The sequence below is a fragment of the Budorcas taxicolor genome, chromosome 1, assembly GCF_023091745.1.
Source record: "Budorcas taxicolor isolate Tak-1 chromosome 1, Takin1.1, whole genome shotgun sequence".
NCBI classification, from domain to species: Eukaryota; Metazoa; Chordata; class Mammalia; order Artiodactyla; family Bovidae; genus Budorcas; species Budorcas taxicolor.
The window spans coordinates 68,469,024-68,488,564 of record NC_068910.1 but is presented as its reverse complement, the minus strand read 5'-3'; the positions used below and the strand labels follow the sequence as shown (position 1 = coordinate 68,488,564).

Here is a 19,541-nt window from a genome sequence, read left to right as displayed (position 1 = left end):
TGAGATAACAGTTCACTTATGTATCTAACGGGCATGAGTGTAGATTAGCAAAAAGCAAAGAAAGCACTCTGCAGATGAGAACTAATGGGCAAGTTTCAATTTCAGAGAGGAATCTAAAGCTATATATATCAAGAACTCAAAAAGTCCGTATCTTTTAAACCAACAATTCCACTTTTAGAAATTTATCTAAATTAGATGTTCCCCAAATTCCCAAGATGGCTTTTAAAATCAGAAAGCAATTCATGTTATCACTGGTAACCACATCCAAACAGAAGTGGAAGGGGAAAAAAGACTGACATACTCTAAAATATTAAAGATATTTGGTGGGATATTTTCTTACTTAAATTTACCTAATTTGCATTAGTTCAAAAATAAATAAATTAGAATTCATGGGTTAAAAATGGAAAACTTTACATCTGTGTCTGAGACACAGAAATGCATTTCTCCAACTTGATTGTAAATATATAAGATCATCATTACCAGGTACAACTTGTCTGCGGAGTAAATCATATCTTTGAAGTTAACACATATGTTTAAATTAATGCCTTGTAAATCTTTAATATAACTTTTCAAAACTCCTAAAACAAGATTTTTAAAATAAACATAAAATCTGCCATTTAAAATCTTTATAACTGAAGTCTTTGTGCATAAAACCCCAAACTGAAAAATCACTTAAGTATATTTTTTGACATCTGTGCATTAAAGAAAGCATCCCTTTAATTACTGATATATGATTTTTGTTGTTTTGTTTTAGTCACTAACTTGTGTCTGACTCTTATGACCCCATGTACTGTAGCCCTCCAGGCTCTTCTGCCCACGGGATTTCCAAGGCAAGAATACTGGAGTGGGTTGCCATTTCCTTCTCCAGAGGATCTTCCCAACCCAGGGATTTACTCCCATGTAAGTTATATTTACTTTCCAGAGAGTCAAATCCTTTGAAACCCAAATATTTAATCAATTTTCCACCTGGTTAAAGGAATGTATGGAGATAAGACAGGTCTGGCACTAATACACAGTATGTCTAATAACAGGGCAAATTTACATGGCTCTTTAGATGGGAAAAAAGAAACTACACAGTTCCTCTGCTCCTATGGAGCAGGGTCTTTACTTAAACACTACAAATCAGTTCTACTTATTTCTCCATAAGGTTATAAACCAGGTATTTTTACGAACAGCAAAGCTGCATATACTATTCTCAAGTTTAAAGAGTCTTAAAATTTTTCATACTTACCCCTTTCTACACTTCTTTACCTTACTATACTTACCCACAAACTCACCAATTTTTCTCCTGGTTCCAGAACCAAGGGAAATGCTTTACAAAATACACACATATAAATGCAAACATATACTGTTAAACTATATATGAGACCACTTTCAAGTTAACTACTTATGTTTCTATGTCCATTATGAAAATAGAATATAGTAATACAGCAAACAGTAGTTTAAACTTCCTCCCTATTTAATTATATCACCAATCCCTAATTCTGTTACCATGTGCCAGAACTAATTTTCTAAGTAGTTAATTTCTGATGACCCACTCCACAAAGTATGCCCTAATTTATTCTTCATGTAAGACTAACTCCCTTACAATTTCCAAGGGTCTATCCTTCAATTAAACCTTTTACTTTAGAACCAAGGCTGCTGCACCCCCTGCCGTCAGGCCTTTTAACCCCCTCAGTTCCACTTACTAGATGATTTTTTATTCCTTTCCTCCATTTTGATTCACTGAACTGCAATCAATCCTTAACTCCTTTGTCTTCACTTGCTCACGAAATAGGCCAGGATTTGATCTTTGCAACTGCCAAATATTCTACCCATGCCATTACTCCCCATTTTACTAGCATAGCTGCCAGGTTTCAAAATTGCTTTTATTGTGCCTCACTAAGTAAACTTTGTGTTTACCCAAAGCTGGCTATCAAACATTTTAATGAATTAAACAGCTCCTTCCAGACTAACTGAACAAATAAAAACTGGTTCCAGGATATAAAATCATTTGATTAGAAGAAAAACACTATCCTATACATTGTACGTTTTATCCATATCTACTTTTCTCCCCACAGAGTTGTAATGACTAGATCTACAAACAAGCGTGGGATTAAAACTGAAAAGGTTAACATTTATAAAATCCCCAATTAAAAATTTTAATTGTGAATATAAATTAGCAACTGAAATATATCATCTAAAAAGCATATCTTAAGTTCACAACACTGACTGCATCTACTACATTACTGTAGATGACTTAAAAACTTCCAAACTTCATCCTTTTTAAACTCTGGCAAATCCTTCCACAAATATACATTACAGTGCCCTTGCTACTTTGAGTCAAATATACAAAAGTTGTTTGGGAAGCTCTCTCCCTTCATGAACAAGACAATAGTCAAAGATGAGCTGCTCAAAAAACTTCAGAGCAGTACTGTGGGGCTGTGGATTGGACTCAAGCAGCCTCTTAACAGTTCTTGGTCAAATAACACCATCCCTTCCAGCTTCCTTACCTCTAAAATAGAAAGGTATATATAAGAAATATATAGAATATATAAAATAGAAAGAAAGGTATATATAAGAACCCATAGGCTAGTATCTAGTTGGGAATAAGCAAATGCAAGATTCATTTACTGTCCTTCCCTTGAACTGTCTCTGCTGGATTACTTCTTAAAATAGCATGTAAAAACTAAAGATATCCTTTCAACAAACTTATGATTCAGGATCAACAAAACAACTTGCAGAGCCAGTCAGCAGCTAATAGATATTGTTTTCGATCTGATAATCAAATCAAGCAATAAAATAATGAAAATGGTGTTAAAACATAACTTTTCTGTGTTATTTTTAAAAGAGCTCTGAGATACAATTCATATACAATTTTTATACAATTCATAAAACTCACCTCTTTAAAGTGTACATCTCACTGGTTTTTGCTATATTCAGAGTTACAACCATGAACACTATGTAATTTTAGAATTATTTTCATTATACCTCAAAGAAATTCCATACCCACTAGCAGTCATCCCCATTCCTTCTCCATCCCCTCATGAATAACCTACTTTCTCTCTATACAGATTTGCCCATTTTGGACTACTTCATATATTAAAACAAAACCCCCAACTTTATAAAATATGCTCTTACATTAGTCAACAATGTTTAAGGTCTTCATAAAGATTTGAACATATCTCCAACTGAACCCCAAACTCGGCTGTCCTTGATAAAGTGATTTATCAGCAACTTGTAAATACAGTGGACCAGGTAATATGGTCACATGGTTATTTAAAGAATACTTTATGCTTTCTGAAAACTTAAAAGGGTATTACCATAAATTTCCCTATTACAGGCTTTCTATAGGGTATTCTAATTCTACATCAGCTAAGACTAAACTCTGACAAAAGAAGGATTAAAGTGGAGTATTCACAATAAAGGGCATAAAGATATACAGGGGATACTGCACAAGATTTATAGACTATAGCATTAGATAATTACTGCTCTCCAGAGTAGTAACACACCTAGAGTTGAACAATGGGAGAAGTCCACCCAGGAGCAGGCAAAAAGTGGGTGAATTGTCTGACTTACAAAATAATAAAACTGTTTGAAAACTGTTCTACCATCAGCAAATACTAGCAATTCTAAATGATATCAGGGATAAAATATTCCTTTCCCTAAAATATTTGGTTGACCGAGATTCTTGTTTTTCAGGATAGCCTGTAGTCTCCTCAGGCTCATTTTGTGTCTCCAATTCTGCAGTTCCTAAGTGTATATATTCAAATGTTTAAACAGTACATTTAACGTATGATAGCTGCTTGCAGTTCTTCATTCCTGATATATCTTTTTTTGTGTGGTATAAATATTTATAAACAGCAGAGTGAGTCTTAAAGAAAACACAAAGCTTGATGATCCGTGAATAAAAATATGGAGAATGCCATTACATATAATTTTAAAGAGGTTCATCAATTACAAAAGAGACCTACATAGAAACTGTGGGTGAAAATATTTTAGTGAAATTTTTTTGACTGACAGTACATTTGGAAGTCACTAGTTGTTGTTTAGCAGAGAAGTCATATCCGACTCTTTGCGACCCCATGGGCTAAAGCCTGCTAGGCTCCTCTGTCCGTGGGATTTCCCAGGCAAGATACTGGAATGGGTTACCATTTCCTTCTTCAGGGGATCATCCTGACCCAGGGATCGAACACATGTCTCCTGCACTGGCAGATGGATTCACTACCACTGAGTCGCCAGGCAAAGTCACTAGAATCGATGTCAAAAAAGACATGGGTAGTATTTTGATTTCCAGAATTTATTGTGAAGTGAGCTTTTCTTAAATTTCTGCCAAAGGTAACTTTATGTTTAAGATTTCCCAACTATTGTGTATCTGCTGCTACACATACAACCTTTAGTAAATAGAATTAATGAAAAGTGTTCTTCACTTACAGGTGGAGATAACACTGGTAAATCTGACTATAATTGTCTACTGAACTCAAACACTGTGAAGATCAACACTGACAATCATTTGACAAATATGCAGAAGTTAAGACTTAAAAGAACCTGAATATTATTACTCATTACTGTGATAGCAGTATGTAGGTAAGATTTTCTACATATAACAGAAAGAAGTATTAATGAAATTTTAAAACATTAATCAATTATTTCTTTGTTGTAATATTTACTTGTAAGTGACATGAAGTTCAAATTTCTTTCTTGGCTAATTTCATGATTATATTTGAAAATAATTTTGTTGTAAAAGAGGAATGAAGCTAAAAAAAAAAAGAAGACATGTTCTCAGGATGTCAAATATGTTAGGTATGCTACTGTCTACAATCTCCTCCACATGACCCACTTGGATTTATACCAAAAATCATGAATTATCCAAACACCAATGATAACTTTTAAGGGGTACCTGTATAGCCCTCCACTTTTCAAGAGCCCTGGTATTTCCCCCATCCCATCTGAACCTTGGCTTCTAATTCTTAAATCCCCTTCAGAGTTTCACTGGATTTCTTGCTGAATTCACTACTAACTTATACAATGCTTTCTCAATATTATCAAAGTTTCTATAAATACCTCTGGCCTCACAAGCACCAGTAAAGAGTCCTAATACAATAAAATGTTAATTGATAAACCATGCAAATATTGAAAAGGATGAAGGTGACTGAAGCATAATAAATTTTAATACCTTTTCAGCAATCAATCTTCTAGTTCGCAAAAAAAAAAAAAAATCACAAACAGTACATTGTTAATTACACTTAATATTAACACAGAAATGTTGACATGTCTCTTTTAGACTAAGCTCACAACGGAACTTGGTAAAACTTAACCAAATTTAACTATTACCAACTCTGTTGAAACTTCAATTGTTAATAGCTGCTTATCCTATACACTACCTAATAACATAGTACAGCTTGTTTTTAGCTTATTGTTAAAAAGTTGTATGGTGTTGCTCTGAAAAGATTCTGCATATTATCTCAACAAACGTTATCACAAACTTCTGAAGGTTGATCATTTACCTAACAATGTTTTCCCTATGTTATCAAAGTATATTTGAAATGAGTTTTAAACACATGCAGATTATCTACAGAAAAATTACCTGTCATACAACTAAAAACAAAAAATAATCAAAAAATGGGCAAAAGACTTAAATAGATGTTTTTTCCGAAGAAGATAAACAGATGGCTAACTGGCATATGGAAAGATGCTTAACATCGCTAATGATCAGAGAAATGCAAATAAAAACTATTACAATGAGGTATCACCTCACATCATTCAGAATGGCCATCATCAGAGTCTACAAATAATAAGTACTGAAAAAGGTTTTGAGAAAAGGGAACCCTCTTATATACTGTTGGTGGGAATGTAAATCGGTGCAGCCACTATGGAAAACAGTATATGGAGGTTCCTTAAAATACAAAAATAGAACTACCACATGATTCAGCAATTCTATTCCTGGGTATGTATCTAGGAAGAAAAACCACCCCTCTAATTTGAAAAGATACATGCACCCCAATGTTCCACAGCAGCACTAAGTGCCCACCAACAGATGACTGGCTTAAAAACATGTGGTAAATATACACAATGGATCTTTGTTGTTGTTCAGTCACCCAGTTGTGTCTGCCTCTTTCTGTAATGGAACATTACATGGACATAAAAACAGAAATATTGTCATTGACAGCAATGTGGATGAATCTAGAGAGTGCTTAGTGAAATAATAGAAAAGTATGGATATCACATCTATGTAATCTAAAAAATAATACAAAGGAATTTATATACAAAACAGAAACAGACTCATAGAAAACAAACTTATGGTTAACAGAAAAGGAGCTGGAGAGGGGAAGGGACAAGTGATACTGCAAGATACAAGGTATCTCTGTAATAACATAATAATATGGCACCCCACTCCCGTACTCCTGCCTGGAAAATCCTATGAACGAAGGAGCCTGGTAGGCTGCAGTCCACGGGGTCGCTAAGAGTTGGATACGACTGAGCGATTTCCCTCTCACTTTTCACTTTCATGCATTGGAGAAGGAAATGGCAACCCAATTCAGTGTTCTTGCCTGGAGAATCCCAGAGTCAGGGGAGCCTGGTGGGCTGCCGTCTATGGGGTCGCACAGAGTCGGACACGACTGAAGCGACTTAGCAGCAGTAGCAATGGAATAGAATTTGAAAAAAAAGAAAAGCCTGGAATCACTATGCTGTACACCTGAAACTAACATAATATTGTTAATCAACTATACACCTGCAATGCAGGAGACCCCAGTTAGACTCCTGGGTCAAGAAGTTCTACTGGAAGGGATAGGCTAACCACCCCAGTATTCTTCGGCTTTCCTGGTAGCTCAGATGGTAAAGAATCCGCCCATAATGCAGGAGATGTGGGTTCGATCCCTGGGTTGGGAAAATCCCCTGGAAGAGGGCTTGGCAACACACTCCAGTATTCTTGCCTGGAGAACCCCCATGGACAGAGGAGCCTGGTGGGCTACAGTCCTTGGGGTCGAAAAGAGCTGGACGCGACTGAGCACATAAAAAACAAAAACAAAACACTCCCACAAAAACCAACGGCCATCTTGTCTGCGAATTCTGTTCCACAAGATTTACAAGCCAACTTTTCCATTATTCCAATTATTCTCTGAATCAGTTCCTTATCATATGTCCACGTATTTTTTTCTTCTGAAACAAAATTCTAAACAAAATGATAGACTAGGGAGTGGGATGTTTTCAACAAGAACATCAGTGATAAATTCTGCTACAGAAAGCTCTGAAGAGCCAGCTTTATTCCATAATAAAGCCAGACTTCTACTATTGTCAGAGATAAGCAAATCTCTGCAAGTCAAGAGGAACAAAATTACAACTAACTTTTAATATTCCAACCCCTGTTATAAATAGCATAACACAGTCAGATGAGTCATGAGAAACCTCAAAATTTACTTCGGTTGCCCTGGTCCGATATGTCTCTTTCATACAGTTAAGAACCTTGTTTCAAATCTTTGTCCACTTCTTTAGACAGACCTCTCAGAGAACAAGGGAATGATCAAAAACAACCAGATTAACATTACAGGTTAAAAAAAAAAAGTTAACAAGGTACTGTCATCATATGATCTAAAATGTTGTAGTTCTTAAAAGTAACTCTAGAAAGGAGCGGGGTGGTCAGGGGTGTCTGACTTCCTTTCAGTGGTCTGTGAGGTAAAAACTGTTTTCATATTAATGCTAAGACATTCCTTATCCTTAATCTCACAAGTATACAGTGAAGTTTTCCAAAGGCTACTTGACTTGTGTAATAGCTGGAAAGTGAATGAAGTATATACAAGAATTCAAGTTTTATTAAACCTAAGTTTAAATGAAATCTACAAACAGAAAAAACCATGTCATTCTTCTCACTAGGTTTTTTTTGTCTTGGAAATATTATTTTTCATTAGAAATGTTATTTATGATAACATGTAACAAGTTTATTATTTTTAATAAATCTGTTTATTGGTCTGAATTTCTCATACAGTAAATATCAAGATATAACCCATAGATACAGAAAGTCTCTGTGGTCCTTAACTTCTAGAGCTTGAAGGAGTCAAAATCCAAAGTTTGAGAACAGCTGTCCGAGAGAAACTCTTACACAGAGACATGTCTGAGAAAGTTCATTGATTGCAGTGTCTGTCAGTAACAAATGAGAAACAAACGTTCATCAACTGGGGAACCAGATAAAATTCGGTTTATTCAAATAGAATATTACACAATGATCAGAACGAACTATACAGTTCTTAATATACAGCATTAGTAATTTTTACACACAAAACATCAGGGAATATGTATCAAAACAGATTTTATACACACACACACACACACACACACACACACAGTTTAGGGACCACAGAGATTGATACTAAATTCATTACCTGATTGATTCTGACTGGGGGATCAGTGAGGGGGTAGAGAGGTGGGAAAGGGAAGAACGGAAGACATAATATTTTATTTTTAAATTAAAAACACCTAATAACAACTGTCAATTTTTGTTATATCCTCTGCACTTTTTTGTACTTTAATTAAAGATCTTACAATCACAGATGCTGCAAAAAAAAAAGTGAGGATGAGGGAAGAGTTATTCTTTTTGATTTAGAGAAGACTGATTAAAGGCTAAAAATGCAATCAATGGATTTAAAAACTCCAATCTATAACCTTTATCCATGTAACAAACCTTCACAATAAGGAGTATATAAATATAGAACACAAGTAAGTGATCACTGATTTTTAAACTCATCTTTCCATTCTTTACAACACTTAATAGTGTCTTGCCATGAAAGTTCTCTCAAAAGGTCTTTAACCTTATCTTTATCTTCCTCTTTTTCTGTATCACAGACACATACTATTACCTATGCTTCCAATCCGTCCCCTTCCTTTTATCCACAATTTTGTTCTAAGATAACCAATCCCTCTGGCCACTTGAACTATGCTTTTTTGCACATCCCCTCCCTCAACATGCTCTAGCATCTACGCCCATCTGATAAAGACCAGGGCTTGAACACCACTTACTTAGGTTAAGACCTTATATATGCACTATATATATATAAACATATCAAAGGCTAGCACCAGTGTCTACTACACTGTCAATTGCTCTTTCTTCCCTTCGTCGTTGAAGAGACTTTTCCCCAGAACACCTTACAACCAAACTTCTAAAACAATAAATCCCAAACACCCAGCTACTTTATATTTGCTACCTCTTACCGTATCGCTCCCATCACCATTCAATCTTAAACTACAGATTCCATATGCTCAAAAAATTTTGTGGCCTTTGTATTACTTAACCTATGACCATTCCCTTGGTATTATATAAAATATTATTTTCAGGCAGTAATTAAGATGGGACCATCTGTATTTAAACCTCAGCTCTGCCATGAACTAGCAGTATGCCCCTGGGTGAACTACTATTTGATTTCTTTGAAATCGAAAATCAGCTTTCTCATCTATAAATGGATGTCTGCACAAGGTTGAAGGAGTATTAACTTCAATATGTACATACAAAGCACCTCATATGCTATAGATGCTTATTATTAATTCATTTTGTCTCCCCCTCTCAATTTTCTCTAGGGCAATCTGAGAGTGACTCTTTGTTGTCTTCCTCCATCTCTTTGTTGCTTCCAAGTTTGAGTCCAATATGATCAACTGCTGGCCAAAAGTTTCCACATGACTGTTTCAAACATAAACTGTTCAAAATCAAACATATTTCCCCCTCCACTAAATATACTTTTGAAGACTGCTTGATGTGTCACCCCTCTCCCAGAGCTTAGATGTCCAGGGCAAAAGGTGCTTATAAATCTACCAGATGTCAAATCCACAGATTCTTCAGGTCCACATCCTTCTCCTCCTCTCTATTCCCTTTATAGATATGCCAAGTTCAGATTCTAGTTTCGTCTCCCACCTCAGTCCCCAACCTGCCATGTTTCCCCAAACCTCTGCCTTCTACAATACACACTATAAATCAAGCAGTATTTTGACTGTATTACTCCCCTACCTAAAACCTTCAATTTATCCACAGACTGGGAAAAAAAGAAAAAGGAATTCAAACACATTAGACAGACTTGAAACTTGTCAGTCCCCAAACTACCTTAACCACGCTTTCAGTAGCCTCAGGAGTCAAACTACTGTTCCTTATTTCACACCAATGTTGCCTTTGAATTACTTTTCCTACACCTTCGGAAATTCTGAGACTGACACTCTCTTCTCCCAAGTCTAATGCCCCATGGCCATCCCACAGTACTTTAAAAGGACCCCAAAGGAAATTGTTCCAGCATACATTAAAGTTACTTGTCTAAGTTTTGTGTCCTCTATTAGTTTAGGCTCCTAGCGGGCAGAGATCCTTAGTAGCAGTGCCATCCTAATTAGGACACAGCTTTACAGCTAGGCAGGCCCTCAAATATTTGTAAAACGAAGATTTGGGAGATTTAAGGTTACAAGGAACTAATCACTAACATTTTATGAATGGGGAGAATTAACTGAGAAGCACTACATCAAGCAGGGACACGGAGATGGATTTTGAAGTCAGACTAATTTCTCCAGAACAAAGTTTTTGGGGAAGAAAGTTTGGCAGAAAAGAGCTGGAATTGGTAACATACACCTAACATAATGCAGTTAATAAAGACTAGGAACAGAAATAAAAATTATTTAAAGAGGAAAACGATCAATGATTGGAAAATTCTTACTTTGTACATTTTAAAAGATTAAAATGCCATTTTCCTTTTTCAAGAAGACACTATCATTCCTAATCTTGGTTTTCAAAGTAAAAACTACTGATCACATTTTCCCAGAATTAACGTGATACTTTATTTAATAACGTGCTTAATGTCCATAATGCCTCAATCATAATTAAATAATTCTGGTCTTAAGAATATGTTAAAACCCCTCCTCTTTGTTCATTGAAAACATCCAGAAAGTTTTCATCTTGAGAAAGAAATGTACCTATCTTTTAAAACACTGTGTCATTTGTATAAGTTCTCATTCATTCAACAAGTTTTTTCCAAGCATGTGCTATGAGGAAGCAAAGGACAGAAACTCTCCACCCTCATGAAGCCAACATTCCAGTATATTTTGCCTTCAGGAAACAAAGTCAACTTCCAATCCTGAAATCTTTGGAGCATTATCACAAACTCCCTAGCCATCAAAAAAAAAAAAAAATAAATCAGGAAATACTATTTCATCATTTTGAAAATAGGCAATACAGAACTTTAAAAGACACTGTCCAACTTTCTGTATCCATCAGTTAAAGACAAATCATTTCTAGGATAACTGACAAGGCAATGAACGGTCCTAACTGCAGTGTTACTAGAGGCGCTACAAAGTGAAAGTTACTGCACCCTAATTGTTACAAGTGAAACTACAAAATCACGTTGCGCAGGGTGCACCAAGTTATCAACGTGGTCCCAAGGCATCTAGCACTGCTACATCTGTTTTTTTCAGTGTGGGTTGATCTGCGGTATTTGGAAAAGGAAGATAATCCAACTCAACATAGCCAATTGTTTCCATTTTGTAGGTACGTTTGATATCAATGGTCAAGACGGACCCCTTCCCCTGAAACGGTTTCTGAAAAACAGAATCTGTGGACTCGACGCTTCAAAAACAGCACCTGGAAGGTTTTGAGATAAAACCAGAGAGCTTTAGGGCGGCAGGCAGCTTTGTTCCCGGTTTTGGGAGGTTTTTCACATGTAAATGTTCCCAAAGAAGGGAGCCAAGGATTAACCAACCGCGAGGAGGGTGCGAGGGTGGGAAGACTGGAGGCCAAAGCCGGCTTTCTAGCGGTCTAAGGCGGAGCAAATGCTGTCCTCTCCCATTCAACTTTTTAGGTGTCACGTTGGGGCCACGGAGCCCGTAACAGGGCTGAGTTCACGACTCGGGAGGGTATAGAGCCCCGTCTATTAACTCTTTTCCGAAGTGCAGGAATCCCGAAGGGAGGGGGGATGAACACCCTCACCAACTCCTCCCCGACCCGAGATCAGAGTCCAGCAGCCGGCGCGCCGCGAGGCCCGAGCAACAGGAGAAGCCCAGGCCACCGCTCTGCCGGCCCCGCGACCGGCAGATGCTCCCGGCTCCCCCACCCCCCCACCCAGGCCCGCCCGCGTTTCTTTCTTAGCCCCTTGCGGGCTCCCGGCACCGCGAAGCCAATAACGGGAGCAGAGGGCGAGAGCGCCCAGATCTGAAAAGGGTGGGGGGGGGGAGGTGGGGGGCGAAGTTAAAGGCACCGGCGGCCGTCGCTGGGCTGGACGAGGCCGGAAGGGGGCGAGAGGGGGCAGCCTGAGGTCGCCGCCCGGGGGTGGGCGGTGGGGGAGGGGTGTGGGGGTCGGCGCCCGGGTCGCTGCGACCTCCCCGGGCCACACAGGCCCGCTCCGCGCAGGCCCGCCGCCCCGGAACCGGGGCAGGAAGCGTCCCCACCCCGACCTAAGCTTTAAACCTCAGGCGGCGGGAGAAACGACGGTCCGGCTCCCCCTGGAAGGGCCCCGGCACCCCCTTGTCCCGATCACCCCTCACCTCTTGGTTGAAGGCGTTGACGGCGTCCATGTTCGCGCTGCGGCGGCGGCGGCGGCTGCTCCGGGCCCGCCGGTCACATAAGACCTCGCGCCGCGGCGGAGAGGAGCTGGGGAACCGGCCGGGCCTTGAGGGGCCGGCGGACGCAACGAGCGGCGGAGCCGGAGGCCGGGCAGGAAGAGGCTGCGGCCGAGGCGGCGGGGCAGGCGGCTGAGGCTGAGGAGGCTGAGGGGTGGCGGGCCCCCTCTCAGTCCCGTTCGGAGGATGAGGAAAAAGAGGCGGCGGCGGCGGCGCTGGGCTCCAACATGTCCGTTCGGTGGCGGCGGCTGCGCTCTGCGTCTCGCTGACACGGCCCCCCGCGCCCTCACGCACTGGCCCACACTGGCCCGACCGGCAAGCGGGCGGGCCTCTCCTCTGCCTCTCGCCAGCGGGATGGCGGCAGCGACCCGAGTCCACGCCGCGCGGGGCACACTGGGACGGCTCCGGCCTCCCAGCGCTTCCTGTGCCCGGCTCCCGCCCCGCCCCGCCCCGCCCCGCCCACGCCGGCCACGCCCCCGCGCCCGCCCCGCCCCGCGCGCGTGCGCGCGCCGCCCGCCCAGCCGCTGGCGCGTGACGCCGGAACGCCGAGCCCTTTCCCGCCTGCTGCCGCCTCAGGCCGGGGAGACCGCCAGGCACTTACACCGGGTCCCCGCGAGGGGCGCTGGAGAGTGCGGGGAAATCTCAGGGCCGGGAAGCTGGCACGGAGAAGGCCCGCGGATACGCGCGCCCCTACCGGACGCGGCGCTGCCCGGTGCGTTTTTGTGTGCCATCTTGCCCAGGCAGGCCCCGCACCCGTCGGGGGACTCGGAGCCGCTTACCCTCTGCCGCCTGGAACAAAGGGCTCACGATTTTTTTTTTTTTTCAACCTCAGCCCGCTAGGCGTGCATTTGCGGGCTCCCCGCGCAACCTCTGCTGATGCCGTCCCCTGTCTGCCCTGATGGTGCGGGTTAAATCTGCTCAAGCTGAAGCCCCGAGGACATGCAGGCCCTGGACGTCCACGCAGGCCTAAAGGGAGCCCTGTACTGCCGGCCGCGGGAGGAGTGGATTCGCTTACAACCGCGTTGTTTCCTTGTCGGTGGCCACACTGTTCTGATTCACTTCCCTCGCAACCTTACTGTCAGCCGGGCGCTGTGCTGGGTTCTGGGAATACGGAGATTAAAGGATAATTTCTCTTTCCGCAGACAGCTCGTTTTAGTGGGAGAGGACAGGCAAATGAACAGGTAATAACGATGGCATGGTAAGTGTTAGGGCAGGGACCCTGGGGAACAAAGATACCCGTCTGACTGGAAGTCCAGGAAGGCTTCTTAGAGGAAGTGGCATCTTCCTGTATCTGGAAGAAGCGGCCAGAGTGGTTGAAGAAGGCACTCTGGCCGGACTGAGCTTGCTGAGCACGGTGGCATTAACTCAAGGAGAACCAGCTGGAGTTTAGAGAGTGCCAAGGACTGTGACCAGGCCCTGAGCAGTCTGTGCCCTTCCAGGGAGTCTGGGTTTTGTCCCCAAGGGCGCCATTTAAAGGTTTTTAAAAGGAGGATGGTGTCCAGTGAGCTCTTTCAAGACTACTGTGTAGAGTAGGAGAGTGAGGTCAGGGAAAGAATAGCCCTAGCCCCAGGGGATGCTGAGGGTTTAAGGCAATGGAGTGGAGAGACAAGGTCAAATACCTTAAGAAAGGGGAATGGATGGTCTGGGGCAGAACAGTTGACATGAAGGAGGATGCTGTAGGTTCTGGCTCAATGAAGTGCATGGGTTTAATTTTTAATTTATCATATATATGTATATATTTTAATTTATTTATTGGCATTCAGGGTCTTCATTCCAGCATGCAGGCTTAGTTGTGCTGTGGCATGTGGGACCATAGTTCCCAACCAGGGATCGAACCTGTGTCCCCTGCATTGGAAGGTGGATTCTTTTTGCTTTCTAGTCTTTATTGTTTATCTTTCATGTGTGTATGCCTGCATGCTAAGTCGATTCAGTCCTGTCCCACTCTTTATGGCCCTATGAACCACAGCACTCCAGGCTCCTCTGTCCTTGGGATTCTCCAGGCAGGAATACTGGAGTGGGTTTCCATGCCCTCCTCCAGGGGATCTTCCCATCCCAGGTATTGTGTGATACAATTAGAAGGAGCGTGTGAGCTAAGTCACTTCAGTTGTGTCCAACTCTTTGTGATGCTATGGACTGTAGCCCACCAGGGTCCTCTGGTCCATGGGATTCTCCAGGCAAGAATACTGGAGTGTGTTGCCATTTCCTATTCCAAGGGATCTTCCTGACCCAAGGATTGAACCCGCGTCACTTATGTCTCCTGCATTGGCAGGTGGGTTCTTTACCTCTAGCACGACCTGGGAAGCCCTATCTGACATGCTAGTCTGTGTTATTTCATTTAATCTGCTTAATGGGTTTCTGTATGATGTGACTATAGGTAATTCCCCTGTTTTAGAGTTGAGGCAGTGAGGCCCAGTTAACTACCAGGCCCAAGGCCAGATGATTTCCTTCCAGGGCCTGTGGAGTTTGAGCTGCCACTTGGGGCAAATAAGTGAAGATGTCTAAGAGGCAGTTGGGTAAACAATGGAGTCAGGAGAGATGCTGAGAGGAGGTGGAGATCAGGGAGTCATTAGTGCACATAGTGATGGGAGGAGCTGAAACTGACAGCTCACTGAAACAGACAAGGGGAAAGGAGGCTGGGAACTGAGCTGTGTGAAAGGAGAAAAGCTGGAGTGAGGAAAGGTGGAGGAAGAATACTGCAGGAGAGGTCAGCCTCCTCTGATGCTGGAGTTGGAAGTCAGCAAGGTAAAGAGTGGAAAGTACCTGAGAGCAACAGGGACCTCAGCAGGAATGTGGGTGAGAGTGGCTAGCTGAAGCCAAACCCAAACCGACGTGCACTCAGCGGGAGGCAGCAGGAGGTATTTGACAGTCTTGACTATGAAAGCAAGTTTGTAAGGGTCTCAGGAAAGAGCTGTAGAATGAGGACTGTGCTTGTTTCTTGTAGGTTGTGAGAAGTGCACTCTTAATTTTGTTGAAGGAACAAGCAGGATATTCTTTCAGGACCCATCTGGCCTCTACTTCATTTCACTCCCTTTTTTATCTCTCAGTTGAACTACCATTATGTTTTTTTAAACCCATTTGGCTTCTGTAGAAGTAGTTATCCATAGGGCCATTGTGTTAGAAAATACAGTTCTTAGAAGATCTTCCTCTTGGCTTTTCTGGATATTCCATTGTCTACCAAAGCCTATCCAAGACTCCCACACCATGTTTCCAGCCTACAGCCAGGGGCCCAACCCAAGGTTGGTCATTCCCTGGACACACCTTTGCACTTATGTAAAATCCCTCCCTGCGTCTGGTATAGGCAGGCCGATTTAGCACCTGGTTGATGTTCAGACATTGTGTATGTGTGTGTTACTCACTCAGTCATGTCTGACTCTTCGCAACCCCATGAACTGTAGCCCGCCAGGCTCCTCTGTCCATGGAATTCTCCAGGCTCCAGGCAAGAATACTGGTGTGGGTTGCCATTCCCTTCAGGGGAATCTTCCCAACCCAGGGATAGAACCCAGGTCTCCTGCACTGCAAGGTGGATTCTTTACTGTGTGAGCCACCAGGGAAGCCCATTGAGATGATACTTCCTTTCAATTATTAATCACTTCTCAGATACCTATTTTGTGTCAGGCACTGTGCTGAACAGCTTCCCTCTTCTCCTCCCAGCCAGACTCAACATCTCCCACCATATGCTTCCATGACCCGAGCACCTCTTACCTTATATTGCTATTATCTGAAAAGGGGGGGAAAAAAGGTCTGTTGTGCCCTCGGCCTTCCTCTCCCTCTTTCTGTGAACAGCAACAGAATTTTAAAAGGAATCTACAAAGTCTAATGGAGTTCCTTCTCCTTCAATTCATAAGTGCAGTCTTCTTTCCTCCTCTGATTCAGGGAAGTAGATTTGGCCAGGGAAGTTTGAAGTCTTGAGCTGGGGGGAAGGTGGTGACTTCAGCTTCACATATTTTGCATTTGGGACTCAGTGCTATTTAAAAAAAATATTTCTTTATTTGACTGTGCTGGGTCTTAAGATGCAGCATATGGGATCTAGTTCCCTGACCAGGGTTCAAACCCGGGCGTCCTATACTGGGAGCCTGGAGTATTAGCCACTGGACCACCAGGGAAGTCTGCATGAGAACTGAGGGAATGATGGCCCAGAGGAAAACATTTTCTGTGTACCGTTCTATTGAGATTTGAATGTATAAGGAACAAGATTTGACATCTGATATCCTTATGTTTTACAGCAACTTCCCACTAGCTATCCCAGGTGGCACAGTGGTAAAGAATCCACCTGCCAATGCAGGAGACGCAAGAGACACGAGTCCGATCCCTGGATTGGGAAGATCCCCTGGTGGAGGGAATGGCCACCCACTCCAGTATTCTTGCTTGGAGAATCCCATAGACAGAGGAGCCTGGCGGGCTGTAGTCCATGGGGCTGAAAAGAGTCGGACACATCTGAGCACCCAGCACCATCCTTAAGTTTGAGGGCTTTTTAAGTGGCGCAGACAGCAAGAGATGCGATTCGATCCCTGGGTCAGGAATATTTCTTAGAGAAGGAAATGGCAAACCCATTTCAGTATTCTTGCCTGGAGAATTCCATGGACAAAGGAGCCTGGCAGGGTACAGTCCATGGGGTTGCAAAGAATCGGATGAGACTGAGCACACATCCTTCTGTTTGAAGTAGATAATTTAGAGGCAGGGGGTGCTATTCTGAATAGGGTTGTTTGGTTTATATGTTGATAGTATTTGGGAGGTCTTTTAGACAAGCTGTTTAGGGAATGTGTGTTATCAGCTAGGCTTTGGGTGCCTTGGCAACATTTACTACAAATTTTTGGTTCAGAAGATGGCAGCACCTGTTTGCTTCGGGATATCTGACAACCATTTGCAGAACTGCTGGACTTCCATCTCTGTCTCTCCAGGCATACAAATCAAACCCTCCCATAGGAAGTGAAAGCGTTAGTTGCTCAGTCTTGTCCGACTCTGCAACACCATGGACTGTACCCTGCCAGGCTTCTCAGTCCATGGAATTCTCCAGGCAGGAACACTGGAGTGGGTTGCCATGCCTCTCTCCAGGGAATCTTCCCAACCCAGGGGTCAGACCTGGGTCTCCTGCATGGCAGGCAGATTCTTTACCATCTCAGTCACCAGGTAAGCCTGGCAACCATTTGCAGAGCTACTGCCAGACTTCCATCTCTGACTCTCCAGGCACACAAATCAAATCCTCCAATAGGAAATTTTGGGCAAATAACAAAAATTCACGAGGACCGTCCTTTGTGAGCAGACCTTGAAGCAGTCGGAATGCAGCCTGTTAGAAAGATGGCTGGCGAATCGTAAATACATGCGGCAGAAGTCGGCAAGACATTTTATCCACCTGCAGACTTCCCTTCGCTCAAAGAACATTGACTTAGATTCACGTGTTCATAATGTGGGTGTGGAAATAGTTCTTAAAAGCCATTCCAAACAAACTTGTTTTTAAAAAGAGTGGACGAAATCAATTCAGAGGAAAGAAAAGATGACATTCAGAAAGCAATATTCCGGTTAATTCTGTGCCCTTCACATGTCAACACATTCTCTTGAATGCTGGCTACAGTCTGTAGGAGTGGAAACTAGAAAGCAGCTCACTCCTGAAGAGCCCAGAAAAACATTCATAGATAAAGAGTTCAAGAGGAAACAGCATTGTTTCTAATGCTTTAGGCTGTATGCTTTCCGCTGGAGCAAGTATAAACTAATGATACTGCACAAGACTCTTCCTTTCTTCTTGGTCTGCGTGCTTTCTCTGGCCAGCGTCCTCCCCTTCCTGAGATTTCACCTGACATCTCAGAGATTGCTGTCCCTCCCCACTTACAGATCTGAAACCTCCCCTGGTTGGCAACTGTATTTCCAGCTAGCCACTAGAAAATTCCATGTGGACATCTTCCTTCATCCCCACCTGGTTCCTTTTTGTGTCAGCCTCTGTCTCCGAGCTCTTTATGTGGTTGGCGCCAAAATAGTGCAATGAGCTATGAGGAAAGGAAAGAGGAAGAAGGAAGAGCTCATGCACAGCAATGAACACCCAGCACAACCAAAAATTAAAAAAATAATAATTTTTAGAGAAGAAGAAGGTGCAGAGACTTCCCTGGTGGTCCAGTGGTTAAGATATCACCCTCCAATGCAGGGAATGTGGGTTCAGTCCCTGGTTGGGAGCTAAGATCCCACATGCCTTGCAGCCAAAAAAACAAAACGTGAAACACAAGCAATATTGTAACAGATTCATTAAGGACCTTAAAAATGGTCCACATTAAAAAAAAAACTTAAAAAAGAAGGGTGAGGAAGAGCCCTAAAGTATGGCTGTTGAATGAACAACCAAGATTGACTGCCGTCTAAAGACACTCGGTGTGTGAGTGTGCTGTATGACTGTATACACGTGCAGGAAATATGGAAGGATATATATACAGTTGTTGGCACATGCTCCATCACAGTTGGGAAAGGGGCCCTAATATGGATGAAGCAGGAGAGGAAGAAAGCGCGCACACACACACACACACACACACACACACACACACGTTCTAAAACTACATAGAATATTTATATAAATGAATATTTGTTTATATGTATTTACATAAATCAATTGGAAGATTGAAAAAGCGGCCCCAACCCCATCCAAAACAAATCAGCAACATGGCTGAGCGCCTGCATTCAACCAAAAGATAAGTAAATGAAGGGCGAGTGAATGAATAATATCTGGAAGCAGCCCCAATAGATGTTCCAGCTAAACAAACACAAGTCTTCAAACAACCAAAATAGATGTCTTATTGTCCACATATAAAGATCATACCTGCCACCGACTGGACAGTCACTCAGCCCTCACTCTTACGATTATCCAACAATTATAATACCTTACCTTGAGTCTTTTAAGTCCAAGCACATTAAAAGCACTGAAATAGGGAAGGAGGCTGCTGGAGAATGGTAAACACAGCAACACCAAGCGCCTGCCGGCAGGGCTCATAGTGAGGAAGGAGACAGAAAAATCT

The 19,541-nt window shown here is 42.5% G+C and overlaps 1 protein-coding gene across 2 annotated transcripts in view; it reads right to left on the bottom strand.

The window, feature by feature from the left end:
* The window catches only part of SCAF4 (SR-related CTD associated factor 4), a 58,709-nt gene extending 45,785 nt beyond the window's left edge, over positions 1–12,924 (bottom strand). For both annotated transcript variants that reach the window (XM_052646388.1, XM_052646468.1), the window contains exon 1: positions 12,478–12,924. In XM_052646388.1, coding sequence (XP_052502348.1) covers positions 12,478–12,507 — 30 coding nt within the window. In that variant the 5' untranslated portion in view covers positions 12,508–12,924. The remainder of the gene's footprint in view (positions 1–12,477) is intronic.
* Positions 12,925–19,541: the final 6,617 nt, after the last annotated feature.